This window comes from Macaca mulatta, chromosome 8 (assembly GCF_049350105.2).
Source record: "Macaca mulatta isolate MMU2019108-1 chromosome 8, T2T-MMU8v2.0, whole genome shotgun sequence".
Classification (NCBI taxonomy): domain Eukaryota; kingdom Metazoa; phylum Chordata; class Mammalia; order Primates; family Cercopithecidae; genus Macaca; species Macaca mulatta.
In genome coordinates, this window is record NC_133413.1 from 26174536 (window position 1) to 26195509 (window position 20974).

The following is a 20974-nucleotide window of genomic DNA, read 5'->3' on the forward strand; positions in this document are numbered from 1 at the left end:
AATTAAGATGACATCAGGCATAATAACAACCATTTTCTTCTTTCCCCATTCCAATCCATTATTCCAGATATTCTTATCGTTCCAAAAAAAAAAAAAAAAAAGGTTGAACAATTTTATGTCTGTATTTAAAATCTTTAGCAGCTATTGCCACCAGGATAAATTATCTTTTTACCCTAGCAAACTGACTTCTTTTTTTTTTTTTTTTGAGACGGAGTCTCGCTCTGTCGCCCAGGCTGGAGTGCAGTGGCGCGATCTCGGCTCACTGCAAGCTCCACCTCCTGGGTTCACATCATTCTCCTGCCTCAGCCTCCTGAGTAACTGGGACTACCGGCACGCACCACCATGCCCGGCTAATTTTTGTATTTTTAGTAGAGACCGGGTTTCACCATGCTGGCCAGGATGGTCTCACTCTCTTGACCTTGTGATCCACCTGTCTCGGCCTCCCAGAGTGCAGGTATTACAGGCCTGAGCCACAGCAACTGGCTGTTTGTTTGTTTGTTTGTTTGTTTGTTTGTTTGTTTAATCTTCTTAGAAGACTATTCAATTGCTACAAGCATGTATTACTCAGGCAAAGCAAAAGAGAAAGTCCAGCAAGGATTTTGATGGAAGCCAATGCTGGAGGCTTAAACCATAACAACAAACAAAATAAAGCAAAAGAAACAAAAAAGAACAAAGAAAACAAAAACCTACCTCCTGACTTCATAGGGAGTGAGAATAGTTTTTTTGTGAATTCTCCTTAATAATTAGGGATACATAAGCATGATCTTTTAAGGAAGAATTTTGATGAAAGAAAATTTAAAAATTCTTAGATTTCTGAGGACAACCATGAGCATGAGCAGACAGCAGCACCACCAACAAGGTACAGAGGAAGGCAGAGGCTCCAAATACGCCCTTGACCTTTGCATCATTTGCGGTTAGAGTTTGAAAGTGGAAGAAACTGGTTTCCTTAATTTTAAATCTTGTGCAGGTAGTGGTTGCCTTGAGAAGCAAAAACGTTTTTCTAAAGACTATCATTGATAAAGGGTTTCTCTGTGATGCACAGAAGTGAGAGTTAGAATAGTGGAAACCCAGCAAATTAATTGTCTAAGAGACTTGGGCTAGGACAAAGCTCCCCCATTTGCTGGTTTTCCTAGAGTGGGTGAATTTTTCTCTTGAGTCTCAGTTTTCTCATTAGTAAAATGGCTAAACAATAACTAATATGTATTGTGAAAATGACTGAGACTGACAGAGGGAACGCTCAGGACATCGGCTATATTTCATGGTTAGCTAGAGGGGTTAATTTCAAACCTGCCTCAAGTGCACACTTTCCAACCAAAGGGGCATTCTGGGTACCAAATACACTCCTTTACTTTCTCTTCCCAGGGGACAATCTTAGCAGCAGGGAGCTTCTGGCACAAATTTGAGGGCCACACTCAGCCTCTGACCCATGATTAATGGAGACCTGCTGGTACAGGCACACAGAGATCAAGCTGTGCCCAAAGGAACAACTGTGGGTGAAAGCGATCTTACAGAGTTTGAATGAGCAGACTGTAGAGATGCTATCACATTCATTTCTCTTTTCAAGACAACAAAACAAAACAGAACAAAACGATTATGGATATTCAGGTAGTTACAACTATCACTATGGCCTTGGCTCTGGTGTTCAATGGCTTATGAATAGCTCTGGATCCCAGATAACTCTGGAGATTTTCAGCAGCCTTGGGCTAACTGTAGAGACCCAGAGCAGTATATATTCTTAGGAAAATAAAGGTTACAGTGGTAATTGCTTTTCAGTCATATCAAATCCATAATATTTATCATCTATTCTATAAATTGGGTGTGGCAATAAAGTTATGATAAATCCATAAACTTCTTAAACTACTAGTTACTGAGTCCCAACAATGTGCACGGTCTGGTGTTTTCAGACCCTGCAGAAGACACATGAATGTTAGCCATGGTTTCTGTCTTCAAAGAGCCTACACATATTGTAGAAAATAATATGAGAATGTGACCTATGATTCCTGGCATTGCAAATGTTCAGAAGCAGGAATAGGCAGAGGACTTCAAATTAAGATTTATCACTTTATTAAGGTCTAAACAAACAAACTAACTGAATACCTCACACCTCACTACAACTAGTCCACAATAATGAGGAAAGAAAAGATTAAAGACTCACTCAAAGACCCTCACACACCAACAGGGAGACTGTAGAGCAGAGGGAGGCAGAGTATTAGGAGACAGGGAGGGGTAACAGAGGTTTCCTGGAGAATGTGATATTACATGTGTGGGTTTGGGGAAAGTGATGGGCATGGGACAGGGAGCCCCTCATGCCAGAGGATGATTTATCATATTGTCAGATTGGAGGAGAAAGGGGACATGGAATCAAAAATATGATTAGGCTGCAAAAGGCTTTACAGGTGCCCTCGGAGTTCTGTTCAGTCAACCTTGAAAACGATCTTTCAGTACAATCTGTAGGAAGATGAAAGCAAAGACAGCTGCATGGGAGAATTCACACAGACATGCCATAAAAGGAGCAGGAACATCAAGAACTGAGCAGACCAACCAACCAAGTGATCGTTGGCCAAAAGTAACATCTCTACTCTTTCTTAGTTGATGATTTTAAAACATTTTCCAAACAGTGACTGGGCGTGATAACCTATGTCTCCTTATACTTGAGCATTTATGAGAGTAGGAAATTTTCTTCAGAAAGCCAGAAGAATCTGGAGTCTTGGTTATTTATTAATAATACTCAGTTCTTGGAAAGAGCATGTAAGCTATTGTAAGGAATGCAAGAAAATGTAATATAAGGACAATATCCTTAAAATGGTCAATTTACACTAAAAGTATTTATTGAGAGGCTACTATATGTGAGGAACTATACTAGACATTAAGGGTGCAGCACAGAACAACAGATGAAATTCTATGTTTTATTGTAGTACAGAGGGATAGATGAAGAAATACACAAATAAAGTTTTAATCGAGCAGGTGTTAAGAAGTGCTATGATGAGACATCAAGCGGGGAGAGGGATGCATGTTTAGATGCATGTGTGTTGGGGGAGTGAAATCTAAAGTAGAGTGGAAAGTGCTGATATTTTCTGAAAAGTGGGAAGGTCTTACTGCAAAGGTGACATTTAAAGAAAGGACTAAAAGAGGTAAGGGATAGAGCCAGGAGGAAGGAGCCCTGGGATGACAACATGCTAGCATTTGACAGCAAGAACACAGCATGTTACATACAGCAACAAGGGCAGAGAAGGTGAGCAGGGGATGGGTAAGGGTAAGGTCCATGAACAACAAGGCCCCAAAGCAAGTGGGGACTTGGAGATCATTGCAAGGAATTTAGCTTCTACTCACCTACTCTCAGTGGGGTGGGAAGCTATTGGAGGATTTTCAGCAAAGAATGGCATAGTATTGTGCCCATTTTAAAAGGAATTATGGGAGAGAAGCAAGGACAAAAGTGATGACACTGCCAATAAAGAGGCTATTGCAGAAATCCTAGTGAGAGATGATTATGGATTAGCTGAGTGGGGGCAGTGCAGATGAGAAGTGGTTAGATTCGGAGTATATTCTGAAGGATGAGACCACAGGATTTCCTTACAGATTATGAGGTGTGAGGGGAAGCAAGGTGTCAATGGTGACTTCAGCATCTTTGGCTTGAGTAGGTTTATTGACAGCATTGCCATTTACCTGAGGTGAGAAAGACAAATGGAGAAAGAACTTGGAGGATGAAGATCACGACATTGGTTTTTGTATATATTAAATTTGAAATGCCTACTAGAGACCAAAATGAAGAGATGATAAATAGATAATTGAAGTCAAGGAAATATTTCTGGGTTCTATGAATTTGACAATCAACCACCCAGCTATCGTTTTAAAGACATGCAATTGATTGAGATTCTCCAAAAGAATAAGTGTAGACAGAAAGGAGAATAAGCAAAACGAGTGAGCTTTGGGGCTCTCCCCATGTTTAAGTGTCTGGAGCATGGGGAGAAAGTGGGCAGCTAATGAGAAAGAAAACCTGAGCTGAAAGTCACATAGAGAAAGTGTATCCAAACAGCAGATGATCAATAACAAATCAAACTTGAATGAGAGGTCAAATGAAGTCAGGACTGCTGAGAACAGACCACTGAATGTAAAATCTGGGGATTCTTGGTGACCTTGATAAGTAGTTTCAGCAGAGTAATGAGGGCAAAAACCTGTGGGGTGGCCTAAAGAGCAAATGGTGAGAAGAACTAGTGACAATGATTATAGATAACTCTTGGAGGGGATTTTGTTATAAAGAGATCAGAAAACTGTAGGTAGCTGGATGGAGATGTGAGATCAAGAGAGTTACTGTAAGTTTTTAAAGATGAAGGAAATTGCGACTTGTTTATATGCTCATGGAAATGCTCCAGGACAGTGGGTAAAGGATGCAAGAGGGGGTGAGTTGCAGCTGTCAGTTGAGAAAAATGACTAGACAAGTCTCGATCATTTTCAGGAGGTTTATTTGCCAAAGTTAAGGGCACGCACCCACGACACAGCCTCAGGAGGTCCTGCAGACATGTGTCCAAGGTGGTTGGGTCACAGCTTGGTTTTATACATTTTAGGGAGATGTGCGACATCAATCAATATATGTAAGAAGCACATTGGTTCCATCCAGAAAGTCAGGGACAACTTGAAGCAGGGAGGGGGTGTCCAGGTCACAGGTAGGTAAGAGACAAATGTATGAATTCTTTGAGTTTTATGCATCTATCTCAATGAGCAGAGGGATGACTTTGAATAGAATGGAAGGCAGGTTTGTCCAGAGCAGTTCCCAGTTTGACTTTTCCCTTAGCTTGGTATTTTGGGGTCCCAAGATTTCCCCTTCATATTGCCATAATGTCCTTCCATAGGGAAGAAGAGTGGGAGTCTAATGCAGAAGTGGATGTATCAGCCTTTGATAGAAGCATGACTCGTTCATTCTCAGTAACTGTAAGACAGAGGATCTGGGCACAGACAGGTGGGTAGATGTGGCAGTGGGGGTTTGTAGAAATGCTTTTCTGATTCTCTTTGTTTCAGTAAATTGGAAGCAAGGTAATTAGCTATTAGAGATGAAGGAAGAGCCACTGGAGGATTGAGGAGTGAGGCGAAGCTGTGACTGAGTTTTGGAAGATGAAACTTATGAATAGAAGCATGAATGCCATCACCTTGGGCCCAGTAATTCAACAGGGGAAAAAAATCTAATTATACTGCCTTCTATACCCTGTCACCACTTGGCTTTAAGCCTGTGTTATTAAAACCATTTTGACCTTAGTGAACTTAGTGAAATTCTTAAAGCTGTTATGAAAGAGTCAGATGGAAAGTGAGAAAAACATCAACCCTTTCATAAAATTGAGAGTTATACATGTGCTATGCGCTATTCATTAATTAGCTTGTTTAATGTACACAGTGATCCTGTATAGAATGCTAGGATAACTGTGTACATTAAACAAGATCATTAATGGAAATATCAAGTAGTTTGTTCAATGTCGCTAGCTAAATAATACGATTACCATAATTAAGAGGTAAAATTGTTATACACTCTGTTTACTCTGGGCCTGCCACTCCCTAGGAATAACCTTGTCCCTTTGGGCAGCAGAGTGAGTCAAATTTTTTGATTCTTGTTGCATTTATTATTTGACGTTTACTATATATAAATCAATAACTTTGTGGTTGGAAATGGAAAACACGATAGTGATAAAATGACCTCAGTTTTTTATTATTATGATAAGTTAAAATCTATACTTACAATGAAGAAGGTCTAAGAGAAGAAAAAAATCAGTAAAGAGATGCAAACATTTGAACAATAGAGTGATGGAAACATAGCATTTTGTTGTTAAAACAATCTACGGGATCAAGCATAACTATCCCAATTTATAAATAAGGTTCAGGGGCCCCCAGAAATAAGTGACTTGCTGAAGTTTGCTGAATTAGTTAGAGAAGAATACAGGGCTTCTGATTTAGCATCTGGTATTCTTTTCAGAATACTTAAACATAATTACTGAGCTGAAAAGAGCTTCTGAATCTATGAAGAAAATTACAAATTCTCCTGGAATAACATGTCTTTAGAGTACTTTATGATATTTATTGTAAAGTCAGATAGAAAATGCTGATTTTTATTCCAGTAATTCTATATGAACCTTTTTTTGCCATTACAATTATAATTTAAATAAGATACTTTTATTCATTCTCTTCAGTCTCTCCATTCACTTGAATATATTGCAGCTTTCCTTCATGCTTCTTTTTACAAAGGTGGCACAAGGGTAAGCATTTTGGGTCCACAAAGTGGGCACCTTTCCATTTCTGACACAGAATATATTCTTTATCAACTGCCATTCTTCCCAGGCCTGCATTATTGTGAATTCACTCTTTTAAGTCCTGAAGAAGGTTGATGAGATTGCTCTCCAAGTTGCTAGCTGGGAGTGGGAGTGGGAATGAGGGCGCTAGAGAGAGAAGGAGACTTAGGAGGGTAAGCCTGAAGGAGTATCTGGGTTGTGAGAGCAATCGAAAGGAGGAAAAGGCAAGCTGTGTGCAGAGCTGTGAGGCCTCCAAGACAAGTACTCCTGGCTGACTATTTTGTAAAAAGATGATGCCAGTGGCGATAAGGAATGAATGGAAGAATCTACGGCTTCAAAACTCCTCAAGGAAACCTAGATGGGACTCAATCAGAGCACCTGCTGTGAGAGGTTGCTTCACTAATTTACAGCAGAGAATTAAGAAGAGAACAGCGCGTTCTCATACTTGTTTCATCTTCTCTAAAATCTGCTTTCGTTTGGCATTTGGACTCCACAGAGTTCCTTTGATATTGAAATGCTTCAGGGTTTTTTTTTTTTTTAAAAGCTTTGTATACTTTAACAATATCATTAATTTAAATATAGAAAGCTGTGACCTGAGATGAGAATCTACTATGGGCTAGTTATAAAATCTTCATTTTTTTTTTTCCTATCCCATACCAATGACCTGGTAGAATTTAGAATTGAGGGATCATATTCCTCAAGTTGGAAAAATTGATCATAGTGTGATTGTGAGAAGGAATAAAGCTTCTCCTCTCCCAGATCAAAAAAGGAAGGCCTCACTGTATATTAAAAATAACACAGCGCTAGGCAGAAATTTTCTTTTCATCTCTGCTTTCCACTTATTATGTTGTTTGAATAAGTTACAAAAACTTTTCTGTGAATTTCCTTAAAGTTCTTGGTTGTTTCACCTGGGGTAATCATAGATAATGTCATATGTAATATTTCAGATACACTAGAAAGTTGGCTTGACCATAAGTTGCCGAAAGACATCAGACAAATGCCTTAAAATCTTATCTTTTAATACGACACTATAAATAACTAAGATTCCATGACTGGTATTTTAAAAATTGACTTATTTCATTTTCCACAATCTTAACTCTAATAGAGGCAAGTTCAACATATTTCCCATCACCCAACATAAAATGTTCTTTTCAATGGTCACTGAATAAAGCTGACAATTTCCACTTGATGCATGAATGAATGTTTGTTTGGTGAAGGGTCAGATACACTCAGTAGGCCCATTGGCCCTCAACTGTCTCTTCTATTGACCTGAAAGAATCTTAGAAATTCTACCAGTAAAGATGATAATTTGGGTTAAAGCTGTTTCAAGGACAGGTTCAAAATTTCTGGAAAGAAAATATGTAAGGATCTAATCAGAAAATAATTATTTTGCAAATTAATTTAGTAATTCGTTTAACAAATTTATATTGAATGCAATGTCTATATGCAAGATCTTGTTAGGTTTGTGGTACTAGAGTAAGCAAAGCAACTGCACTTTTTACTTTATGGAGCTTTGGTTTTCTGGAAGAGACAAATATTCAAATATTTAGACTAACAAGTGTGGGACACACCAACATAAATTTTCAGATGTAAAGGAATCTTGTTTCACAGAGAAATGTGGCCTAGACTTAGGCATTGGGGAGACTTTCTTGAGATAGTGAACATTGAACTGAGAACTGAAAATGGAGAAATTAATTTGGCCACAAGGAGGAGAGGACAAGACTACAGATAAAAAGGTAATTGTGTCTAGAGGCCCTTTAATGGGAGGAAAGCATTGCATATCGAATAAAGAGGGGAAACCCGAAAACCTGGAGCTCAGAGAGCAGAAGAGAGAAAAAAAATAGTAGCAGATACAATTGGACCAATAAAAGTAATAATATCAAAAATCGACATTTATATAGCTCTTAGAAAATCAACACTTATCTATCTATTGACATATGGGAGGCATTGTTTTCAGTGATTTACATAAATCACTTCATTGAATCCTCACAACAATTGCTACAAGTTAGATAACATTGCTATTCTCATTTCAGGAGATAAAAGAATACTGAAGCAGAGAGAGATCAGATATGCCCAAGGTTTACAGGTAGGAAGGTTAAGTGCTGGAAATTGAACCCAGGTGGTGTGGTTCTTAGTGTGTACTTTTATTTACTCTACTCTACAACCACCTCATCATTAGAATCTAAAATAATCATAGCTTACTGTCTTTATTTTTGAAGTAGAGTTTTTAATAGGCAAGAGAAAGAGAAAGGAATACAGCTCTCTCTCTCCAGTGAGAGGGGACTTCCTAGAGGAGAAGGCCCATAGTTTACTTTTATTGGGTGTTTGCTATGTACCAGGTACTTTTCCAACTTTGCAAATGTATATTATACGTTCATTCAATAAAACTCTATTGCCAATCTACTGTTCTGGGCAATAAAGATACGGTGGTAAACAAAACAGACCCAATTTTTATTCTCACAGAGCTACATTTTAAGGAGAGGGGTCGGGCTATGAAAAATAAGTAAACAAACAAGTAAATGTATAACATTTTAGATGGTGACTAATACAAGGCACAAAAGGGCTTAGAGGTGCCAGGGCGGGAGTGGGCAGGTCTATTTTGCATAGGGTGCTTAGAGAAGATTCACAGAGTGATGCATTTTAATAGAGACCTGAAAGGAGAGGAAAGGATAGACGTGTGACTGAGAAGGTTACATTCCAGGAAGAAGGAACACTGAGCAAAGACCCTTGAAGCAGAATGTGTTTGGCATGTTCAGTAGATGCCAAAAATACTTGGCAATAGGCTCAGAGTGAGGGAGGGGGAGAGTAGTAAGATATGAAGCCAGAGAACATCAGGCTAGATCATGTAGATCCTGGAGTCTATCAGAACTTTGCCTAATACTCTGAAAATGGAAGTTATTGAAAAAGTTTGGACAGAAGGAATCACATAAAGTGATGCATGTTAATAAGACCATTCTCGGTGATTGGTGGATAATACATTGTGAGGGACCAAGAGAAAAACAGTAAGACTAATTAAGAGTTTAGCTTCAATAAACTAAGCTAGAGATGATAATGTCTAGATTATCCAAGAATCAGTTTAAGTAGCAGTAAATGTGGTAAGACATGGTCAGAGCCTTGATGCCTTTTCAGGATAGTGGCAACTGGATTTGCTAAAGAATGGGATGCAAAAGGTGAAGAAAAGAGACGAATCAAAGATGACACCTGAGTAACTGAAAGAATGGAGTTGCAATATCCTAAGATAGGAAAGACTATGGAAACACTAGGTTTGGAGGGGGAGAGCAAGAATCTGGCTTTGTACTTATGCTTGAGAAATCCATTAGTCTTTCAAGTGAAGATGTTGAAAAGAGAGTTCCTTCTATGAGTCTGAAATTCAGAAAAGATCATGTTAAACAAATAAATTTGGCAGCCATCATATTATAGATAACATTGAAGACCAAAAGATTGAATGAGGAACCACCTCATGAGTATATAGAGAAGAGGAAATTCTCAAGAATGAAGCCATGGGAATCTTTAGCGTTTACACATCGGGCAGAGAAAGAGGACCAACAAAGGAGACTAAGAAGATGCAGTGAATAAGTATGGAGGAAATCCATGGTGCACCAGGGACTCAATTCCTTTTAAAAAATTAGAATAATCGACTGTGTCCAATGCTGCTAAAGGATCAAGTGAGTGAGGATTCAAAATTGATCACTGAATTAAGCAAGGTACAGATCATTTGTAACGTTGCCTTGTTGAGCAAAGGGTAAAAAGTCTAACAGGACTAATCTGAAGAACAAATAAGGAGAAAGGAACTGGAAATAAACTGTAGACATTTATTTATTTATTTTAGAAATTTTACTGTTAGAATCCAAGAATGGGTGGTAACTGAAAGGAGAGTGATGTAAAAGAATAAATATTTTTCAGAGGATAGAAAAAAATGATATTTTATATATATATATATATAAAATGAGATGATAGAGTAGAGATGGGGAACAATTGGTGGAGTGATGACATTGAGGGGACAGGAAGGAATAGAATCCTGCATATTAATGGGAAATAGACCTTAGAAGCATGAACAGTGCATGCATAAAAACAGGAAGGAATGAGTCTATATGGGCACACATTGTAAGGTAGATGTCATAATGAGAGAAAGTGAGAGTTCCTATGATGGTTTATTTTTTTCCAGTGAAATAGAAAAGCAAGACGGTCAGATGAGAGTGATGAAGAGAAGATTTAGAGATATAGGGAAAGAAGAAAGGGTATACAATAGTTAAGAGAAGTGGGGAGTGAATTAACTAGGGAATAAAAGATGGCTTGTCAGTATGAATTCATTTAATATTCACGTCATTCCTATCAGATTTATATTATTGTGCCCATTTTATAGATGAGAAAACAGAAGTATAGAAATGTTTCATACCTTAACCAAAGCCACAGAGTTAATAAGTGTCAGGCAATTTAAGTCAAGTGAGTCTTTTTTCTAACACCAGTGAAAAACTATTGAAACATTTTTTTAACAGGCATGTGACATTGTCAGATTTACCTATTAAAAATATCACACTTGTGGCCATGTGCAGTGACTCATACCTGTAATTCCAGCATTTTGGGAAACTGAGGCAGGTGGATCACTTGAGGTCAGGAGTTTGAGACCAGCCTGGCCAACATGGTGAAACCTCATCTTTACTAAAAAATACAAAAATTAGCTCGGTGTGGTGGCACACACTTGTAGTCTCAGCTACTCAGAAAGCTGAGGCAGGAGAATTGCTTGAACCCAGGAGGCAGAGGTTGCAGTAACCGAGATTGCACCACTGCACTCTAACCTGGGTGAGAGAGTGAGACTGCATCTCAAAAATAATAAAATAAATAAATAATTACGCTTGTTGCAATGTAACCAAAGAATGTCTTGGACTAGAATGGAGGCAAAAAAAAAAACTTAGTGGTGGACTGATTATAAGGGATGTCAATGATGATCCTGACTTTCAGAATTGCAATGCTGAAGGGATGATGGCACTGCTGGCCAAGACAGAGGACAAATTGGGGGGAAATGTATTTTAAGTCTTGCACATATTGATTTTACAGGGACTTTGATCCTTCCCTTGAAGACGTTAAGTAGAAACTTCGTTGTAAAGATCTGTTGCCCAAATGGCTAAAAATATAAAATGTGAAGCATAGCATAGCAATAATTAAACCATAACTGAAGATGAGATGGCTTTGGAACAAGCATAATTGGGGTAAAAGAGGGTATTGAATAAATACCTCCAGGAACTCAAAAATTTAAATGCTACATAGAAGAGGATATGCCTACAAGTTGCCACTGAACCAGGAAGAAGTTAAGAAGGCTATTGTGACAAGGGAGCTAAATAGAATAGTTCAAGGGGAAGGATGTGGTCAACAGTGCCAAAAATTGTCAAGAGGGCAAATGAGATGAGAAACAAAATATCTCTTGGAAATCGTAAAATCACTGGAGATATTGACCATTTCAGTAGAATAATAAAAGCAGATGCTAGAACTGGGATGTGGTAGCACAAGTTGGAGGTAAGAAAATTGCAAAAAGTCCAGATAATACTGTGTAAGAAATTTAGCTGTAAAGGAAATGGGAAGAAAGTTGATAGTAGGGGTATATGAGATATAGAATAGAGAGAATTTTTCAAAAAGGAGAGACTTTTGTCTTGACTTAAAATGGTAGCCCCATTTTAAGCCAATGGACTCTGATTTCTTTGCCTCCTTTCCAAGGTTGCTTATATTTTCCCAATTTGTAAATATCAGTGTCAATTTCCCCACCTGCAAAGTGGGGATTATATTTTATAATGTTGCTATACTTGGCTGCTAACTGGGAGCAAGTGAAAGTATGAGAACAATTCTGTTTTTCAATCACAATGGATGAATGTTAATGTCAGATGGATTTTTCCCCTTATGTTTCCTTGTAGAAAAGGTTATCCTTGGAGTAGAGGGTCTAAATATCAAAAGGAAGCGTCCAATTGACATAGATTGGTTCAGTTTTTGGAAATATTAGAGAGATATAGATGCAGGCAAGACATAGAATCTCAAATGAAGATAAAAAGATTATATTGGCCTTGAGATAACTCTACTAACATAACAAGAGAACACAGACATACAGGTAGAATTATCCAGGCCTTTTGCACATTTGTCAATTAGTATTCTCCTTTTTGTATTTATTTGAAAGAGTTCTATATTATAAGGACACTTACTCCCACCTTTTAATTATTTATTGCATACATTCCTGGAGTTTGGATATTTTAATTTTAATATGTGATTTATGCCACATAAATTTTCAATATTTTTCATTTATTTTAACAAATGTTCCTTATAGTTTTTATATGGCAAACAACCAGAGCATATATAAATATTTTTCAACATTTTTTTCCTAAGACATTCTTGATTTTTTCCCACTTTTGAAATTTTCAGATATCTGGTATCAAATTTATATTAGACATGAAGTAGGAATCTATGTCTAGCCAACCTTCACCACCACCACCTTGGTCGTCATCTTTAATTAGAACATGATGTTCAACCTCCAGGTTTTAGCCTCAAGCACCTAGCATGTTGTGTAACTCCCTCAAGGAACACTTCCTTGTGCTGGATCAAAACTGCCCACCTATCTGTGAGGTGCTTCATCCCTGCAGTGGAAGCAAGGAGGAAGAAAGGTGAACACCTTTTCTCAAGCACTTGTGCTCTCCTCTGCCAGAATCACTCAGAATGCTTCCCGGGTGTATATTCTTGATGATTTTACTCATTCTTCAGGTTAAAGGTATGTCTTGCTCCTTTTATCAGGACTTTCTTTTTATGCTATGAGGTCATGTTAGTCACAAACTTTAAATTGTAAGTGATAAAGACACTAACTATGCATTGGTGATTTTGCCGAGAGCTTCGACTGGATTATGGCTAATAATGAGAGTCCATGCATCTGTGTAATACCATATCACTCTTGAACACTCTGACCCACAGTAAGGAGGAGAAGGGAATGGACAAGTACTGCATACCTGCAGCATGGCAGGCACTGTGCTGGCCATTAGCTGTTTTGTATGTTAAAGTGTTTAAAATTCGCAATTAATATCCCCACTTTACAAGATAAAGAAAATGAGATGAGTATTTACAGATCAGAGAGATTAGATATGCTACTCATGACCACACAACTAATAAATTGGTAAAGCCTTGATTCAAATCAGAGCATATTCCACAAAGCCCCCGCCCTCTCCTCTTTATTGCTCTTTAAGTACCATACCTTAATTAAGCAGGGCTCACCTCAAAGATGACTATTAAGGTCATGAATGGAAGATTATGGTTAGCACTGATTCAGGACCAAAATTCTTTAACAGGTAGAGGCCTTATACTTAACTATGGAAGGTAAGAGTTTAAATGCAAACATCCCTGGAAGACCAAATTCAGTAATTTACATTGAAACAGGCCAACAGTGCAGGCTTTGACAGGAGACAAAATCCAGGGGTTAGCATGAGGATAATAAAATGACAGCTGCAGGTGGGGCATGGTGGCTCATGCCTGTAATCCCAGCACTTTGGGAGGCTGAGGCGGACAGATCACCTGAGGTCAGGAGTTTGAGACTACCCTGGCCAACATGATGAAACCCTGTCTCCACTAAAAATACAAAAATTAGCCAGGCATGGTGGTGTGTGCTTGTAATCCCAGCTACTCGGGACGCTGAGGTGGAAGAATCGCTTGAACCGGAGAGGCAGAGGTTGCAGTGAGCTGAGATCATGCCACTGCACTCCAGCCTGGGTGACAGAGTGAGACTATCTCAAAAAAAAATAAATACAGCTGCAGAACATGGCAAAAATATGGAGAAAATGGAGGGACATTGATTTATTTGGCTCCTTTCCAAGTTTCCTCATATTCTCCTGATTTGTAAATATCAGTGTCAATTTCCTTGCCAGAAAAGTGGTAATAATATTTCATAGTGTTGCTGTCCATGGCTGCTAATTGGGGGCAAATGAACTGTATTATAACAATTCTGTTTTTCAGCAGCTGTGGATGAATGTTAATGTCAGACCGATTTTTCCCCTATGTTTCCTTGTAGAAAAGGTCATCCTTGGAGTAGAGGGTCAACAACTGGTTCATCCTAAAAAGCTTCCTCTGATGCAGAAGCGAGATATTGGACACACCCATGATGATGACATAGAGGTACAGGTTTTGATTTAGTAAATAAGACTCATTGCTTTCACAGGCATGTAGACAGTTGTCTCTGGCTCCAACCAAAAGCAAATAGGGAGAGAGGAGTTTCAATTTTTCTAAGGACTCCCATTCAGCATACAGTATGTGCTTAGGAATAAGCAACCTCTCAGTGGGTTAGAAAACAAAAAGGAGTAAAGCTCAGGTTTAGGGGATACCATTCTAAATTTTCCAGTTTATGGAGTTCCACCAACGGCTTTTCAGGCTGACTTATAACAACCTCATTTGTTCTGAGCCAGTGCCTGGCGAATGTCATCTTGAGCATTTTGCTTTCCAGAGGTCTGGTATGCAGGTTTTGGTTTGTAGAGTCTGCAGCAAAGATGTACAACTTTCAGAGGAACTCAAAGACCTGCTTGGTCTGTTGCCTAGAAGGGTATTTATTCAGATTTTAAAAATTAAATAACAATATGTGAAATATTACTTTCAAAAGTAACAAATGCTTGTTATAGAAAATATAGAATATATATAAGTGGGAACAAGCTTGAAAGTTAGGATGTTTTCAATTTCCACTGTTATAAAAGACATTAGATTAATGTCCTTAGATATTTTTTATTAGGCACTTGATTTTTAAGCCTTAGGTTTTAATTTAGCTCATGGACAATATTGACAGGCACTTTGTCCAAATGTACTATGGAAGTCCCAACCCTTCCCAGTGAGTTTCTTCTGTCCACCATTAGAACAGCCAGTTTTTCAGGTTCTCACTTGTTGGGTTTCTCATTCATACATTAGATACATTTTAATTTTCTAAACAGTCCCATTGAGATCTCTTTCCTATGACTTGAGATGATTAAAATAAAAAAGCAACTCTCCATCTCCTCTCCTTTGGAAGTAACACATAACTATTTTTCTTCAACAATTCTCTTTGAAAGATTTCTCTCTTAATATCCAACTCTTTTCTCACTGTCTCAAACTTTGTCTTGGCTGAAGATTGGTACTCAGCTAAGGGGGCTTTCACCAGTTGTCTAACACCCATTGTGCATACACTGGTGGGCTCTTCTCACAACTACTGTCTTAAGACTTAATCAAGACTGATGTTAAAAATCTCATTATAGCTGGGTGCAGTGGCTCACGCCTGTAACCCCAGCACTTTGGGAGGCCAAGGTGGGCAGATCACTCAAGGCCAGGAGTTCAAGACCAGCCTGGCCAACATGGTGAAACCCCATCTCTACTAAAATTACAAAAATTAGCCAGGCATGGTGGCGTGCACCTCTAATCCCAGCTTCTCCAGAGGCTGAGGTGGCAGAATTGCTTGAACCCAGGAGGCAGAGGTTGCAGTGAGCTGAGATTATGCCACTGGGCTTCCAGCCTGGGCAACAGAGCAAGACTCTCTCAAAAAAATAAAATAAAATAAAATAAAATAAAATAAAATAAAATAAAAATATCACTATGAATATGCCAGATAAGCTTGGATAAGGGCAAGAAATATAAACAATGAACCTAAAGCTTCTTGTAGTACCAGAACGTGCTCAAACAGACAAAACAAAATTCAAACCACATTGAAGGGGTCTTGTCAAAAGAATTCAGAAGCCAACAGAAAGAGCTCCCAATGCCCAAAGCTGGGATAATTTGAAGAACAAAATAAATAACAGTTTTGTGTTATAACATGAAGTATAAATAAATATCATGAGCCCATATTGATCTAAATAAATCATTGAATAAATTATAATACATAAATGGAAAAAATGGACAATTCTCCTGGGAGAAGAATCAAATAATTTATGTAGATGCTATCCTCTCCAGGAGGTGGAACCTAAATCTCCACCCGTTAAGTGTGGGCTGTAGGTGGTGACTTCCTTCCAGGTAGTACAGTATTGAAGGGGGGAAAGAGTAATTTTACAGAGAGAAAGATGGTAACACCACCTCAGCCACGTGATCAAGTTTAACACTTGTTAAGTCCTGTGGCTCGTAGGGTGTAATAAAATGGCATTTTCTATTGTGGTTCTCACCTCAAAATCCATAACATCAGTCTAAGCATGAGAAAAACATCAGAACAAAAACAAATTGTAAGACATCCTACAAAATGCTTGACAGATACTCCCCATAAAGGTCCAGATCATAAAAAATAAAAAAATAAAAACCTGAGAAACTGAGAGACTTGAGGAGGCTAAGGAGACATGACAACTAAATGTAGTGTGGGATCTGGGATCAGATCCTGAAAGAGTTAAAGTACATTAGGGAAAAACTATGAAAACCTGAATAACTATATACTTTAATTAATAATAATATATGAATCTGGGCTCTCATTCGTTGTGACAAATAGACTATAGTAATGTCAGATGTTAATAAACAGGGAAACCTGAGTGCAGAGTATGTGGAACTCTGCACTATCTTTCCAACTTTTCTATAAACCTAAAATGATTCCAAAATAAAAATTAAAAACCAAATTCTTATTAAAAACAATATTAATGACACAATTTAAAATATATTAACAATATTGACAATATTAACAATCTTTTAATATTTGTTAATATAAAATCCACATTTGAATTTCCAAAAATTTCCATTACACCCATACATGCATGTACACATACACGCAGACACACACACATACACACCTCTACACACACAACTCATCATGTTGCAAAATGTGACCAAACGCTTTCTACCTGATTAAGTACCTAGCCTAGTTTCTTGGCTCTCCGCCTGGGAATTCTATGTCTTTATGATAAAACTGTGATTTTATTGTTCAACTTGCAGTCAAAACAGCCTTAACTTATGCACACTTAACATTGAGCAAATACAAAACTCTCCTTCCCGACTTCATAGCTGCCCCTCTTCAGATCCTCCTTGCTATAGTAGCATAGCTCTACAAGTTAAACAAATCAGAAATCTGGGCTTAGTCTTGATTAGTCTCTCTTACATCATCTAACTATCACTGAGCCTTGTAGATTCTCAGGACATAGGCATGGGCAAGGACTTCATGTCTAAAACACCAAAAGCAATGGCAACAAAAGCCAATATTGACAAATGGGATCTAATTAAACTAAAGAGCTTCTGCACAGCAAAAGAAACTATTATCAGAGTGAACAGGCAACCTACAGAATGGGAGAAAATTTTTGCAATCCACTCATCTGACAAACGGCTAATAATATCCAGAACCTACAAAGAACTCAAACAAATTTACAAGAAAAAAACAAATAACCCCACCAAAAAGTGGGCAAAGGATATGAACAGACACTTCCCAAAAGAAGACATTCATACAGCCAACAGACATATGAAAAAATGCTCATCGTCACTCTCCATCAGAGAAATGCAAATCAAAACCACAATGAGATACCATCTCACACCAGTTAGAATGGCAATCATTAAAAAGTCAGGAAACAACAGGTGCTGGAGAGGATGTGGAGAAATAGGAACACTTTTACACTGTTGGTGGAACTGTAAATTAGTTCAAACATTGTGGAAAACAGTGTGGCGATTCCTCAAGGATCTAGAACTAGAAATACCATTTGACCCAGCCATCCCATTACTGGGTGTATACCCAAAGGATTATAAATCATGCTGCTATAAACACACATGCATATGTATGTTTATTGCAGCACTATTCACAATAGCAAAGACTTGGAATCAACCCAAATGTCCATCAGTGACAGACTGGATTAAGAAAATGTGGCACATATACACCATGGAATACTATGCAGCCATAAAAAAGGATGAGTTCGTGTCCTTTGTAGGGACATGGATGCAGCTGGAAACCATCATTCTCAGCAAACTACCACAAGAACAGAAAACCAAACACCGCATGTTCTCACTCATAGGTGGGAATTGAACAATGAGATCACTTGGACACAGGAAGGGGAACATCACACACTGGGGCCTATTGTGGGGGGGGGAGGGGGGATAGCATTAGGAGATATACCTGATGTAAACGATGAGTTAATGGGTGCAGCACACCAACATGGCACATGTATACATATGTAACAAACCTGCACATTGTGCACATGTACCCTAGGACTTAAAGTATAACAACAACAAAAAAATAGCATGTAAATGTCTTTTAAAGTTATCTACTCATTACTCCTCTGCTCAAATCACCTGCATTCATCAATAGCCTTAAATGGTTTTCCTGGCTACAGTACTGAGTTTTGTTTATCCATTATCTATAATAAGTAAAGTACTAAAACACCATGCTTGCTACCATACGTTTCTGCCTAGATATTTAGCTTCTCTTTGTCCTTAGCATAAGGCCCAAATCCTTGACTTACTAGGTTGTGCATGATTTACTCCTTCCCACCTTGTCATTTCATTTCTATTCAACTTACATTTGATTTTCCAGCAATATTGATCCTCTCTTTGTTCTTCAAATGTGTCATGTTCCTTCCTGGCTCAGGGCCTTGGCATGTACTGTTCCCTGCCCCCACCCCCAACTTCTTGCAATATTCCTGGCACAGTACTCGCACTTCTCCTGTTATAATGCTCATTACACTCCACTACGTGTGCTTGGTTATCCAGTGTTTTTCTCTGCCAAGCAGGGTCTTCCATGAGGGCAGAGACGTCCACCTTCTACACTATTGTATTTTTCATATTACTGTGCCTGAAATAGCAGGCATTGAATAAATGAATGGACAGTCATCTCAAAGAAATGTGCAACACGTATGACCAACAACTGTGAATCTTAAATTATAGAGAATTTTTATGAAGCATGAAGAAATAAGATACCACAAAAGAAAATGGTGAAAGAACATGAATCAGAATCCATTTGAAAACTACAAATAACTCAATAAATAAAGGAAAAATACTGATGTGAATGATCATCCAGGAAAACAATTTATCACAATAAGTTATCAATTCATTGTCTGAAATATTTGTATTAATCATAATAGCTATTACTGGTAAGAAGGCAAGGAAACAGAAACTGCTATAAATTGATGGTAAAGTTCTAAATATGTCCACTTCCTTTCTTCATGATAGTTTGGCAATATTTATCAAAAGCTTTACATTTTTTTTTTCATGTCATTGAAAATGCAGCTCTGTCCAACTACAAGGAATACCCCAAACCAAATTTCTCATAGTAAATATAGATTAAATAAATGAAGTTTCACTCACATTGTGCTTAGCTGCCTAAAGACACAGACTATGAAAAATTTATTAAAATAGGAAATAGTCATGATTTATCATCGAGTGGAAAGTAGACGAAAAAACAGTATGTATAAAAATTGTTTCAAAAATGCGTGAACAGGATATCTGTGTATAGGGCTGCTGCATGGACATATCGTAAATGGTGTATCCTTGGATGAGGAGAGAATCTGCATTTTCCATTGTATTGTATTTTATAACTAGAAACTATATATAATATGCTATATATTATTTATAATTATATTAAACTATAATATGCTATATTATAATATGAATAGCTATAATATAAATATAACTAATAATATAAACTATAAAATATAACCAATAATATAAAATATAAAAGAATAAATATAACTGAATATATTTATATTTTATTCTAATATAAATACAACTAGAAGAAATCAGTTCTAAAATATAACTAGAAGGAGGTTTGTAAAATCTTCCTTCTAGTATTAGTTCTCTTTCAATTCATCTTTATCAGTATTTTGCCTTTTGGCTGAAAGGACTGCTGGGTGGATTGGAGATAGGGAATGTCCACCCAAAGCACTGCTTGCTCCAGTACACACTAAATGAGCCCATGTTGAAGTCATGTGATGCCTCTTGTTTCTCAGGAAACGTATGAAGAAGAATTGATGTATGAAATAAAACTAAATAGAAAAACCTTAGTCCTTCATCTTCTAAGATCCAGGTAAGTTCTATTGTGATTCCAGTACCTTATAGATTTTAGTGACTATGGTATCCGAATTTTCGTGAAAACTGCCAGTGAAGTGGATTCCTCAAGTCATTGTTATTTGTATGTAATCTGAATTTTTCCTCTTCAAATAAAAGCTCTTCATGTGTAAGCCAATCACATCTCAAAAGCTTAAAGGCAATCATAGATGCCGCTCTTCTTCTCCCACTCCTAAATAACTCCCTACTTTGGATACTTGGAGTTTTTTGAACTCCATATAGTCACTCTAAGAACAGGGTTAATACATCACTGTGTTGGGAATCAGTGGAACAAAAGAAATTTGAAAAACATGGTTTTTAAAGTGACTTCTAAGTTGTGTAAACTAGATATCAAACCAAGTTCCATTGCAGAGTAAACTACGAACTGTAGAGCATTTGCTTTGTCAAGACATCTTGTGTAGCCAAATACTGTAATTGCAATGCCTATAACTTTCTTCAAGGTGTTCTTCAAAATAATCTCTCTTGTTGCTGCTGTTTAATTTTCATTGTTTCTCCATTGGCCCATTTCTACACATAATAGCTCTGTCTCAGTGTCCCAAATATTAAAAGGATGAGGAGCTGTCAAATGCTAAGTAGAAAGAAAGAGTGATACTGCTGGGGAATTGAGACTCTGGTCTATTAGCTAAAAGTAAATAACAACACACACACACACAGACACACACATGTGCAGAATAATAAACTTAATTCCATAACTATATTGATAATATATTTAGACTCTG

At 37.7% G+C, this 20974-nt stretch overlaps 1 protein-coding gene across 3 annotated transcripts in view; it reads left to right on the top strand.

Annotated features, from left to right (window-relative positions):
- The first annotated feature begins 12844 nt into the window (after positions 1–12844).
- Positions 12845–20974, top strand: part of ADAM7 (ADAM metallopeptidase domain 7) — a 64528-nt gene continuing 56398 nt past the window's right edge. For all 3 annotated transcript variants that reach the window (XM_028852469.2, XM_028852470.2, XM_077943273.1), the window contains exons 1-3: positions 12845–13014; positions 14299–14402; positions 20138–20214. In XM_028852469.2, the coding sequence (XP_028708302.2) occupies positions 12963–13014; positions 14299–14402; positions 20138–20214 (233 nt within the window). In that variant the 5' untranslated portion in view covers positions 12845–12962. The remainder of the gene's footprint in view (positions 13015–14298; positions 14403–20137; positions 20215–20974) is intronic.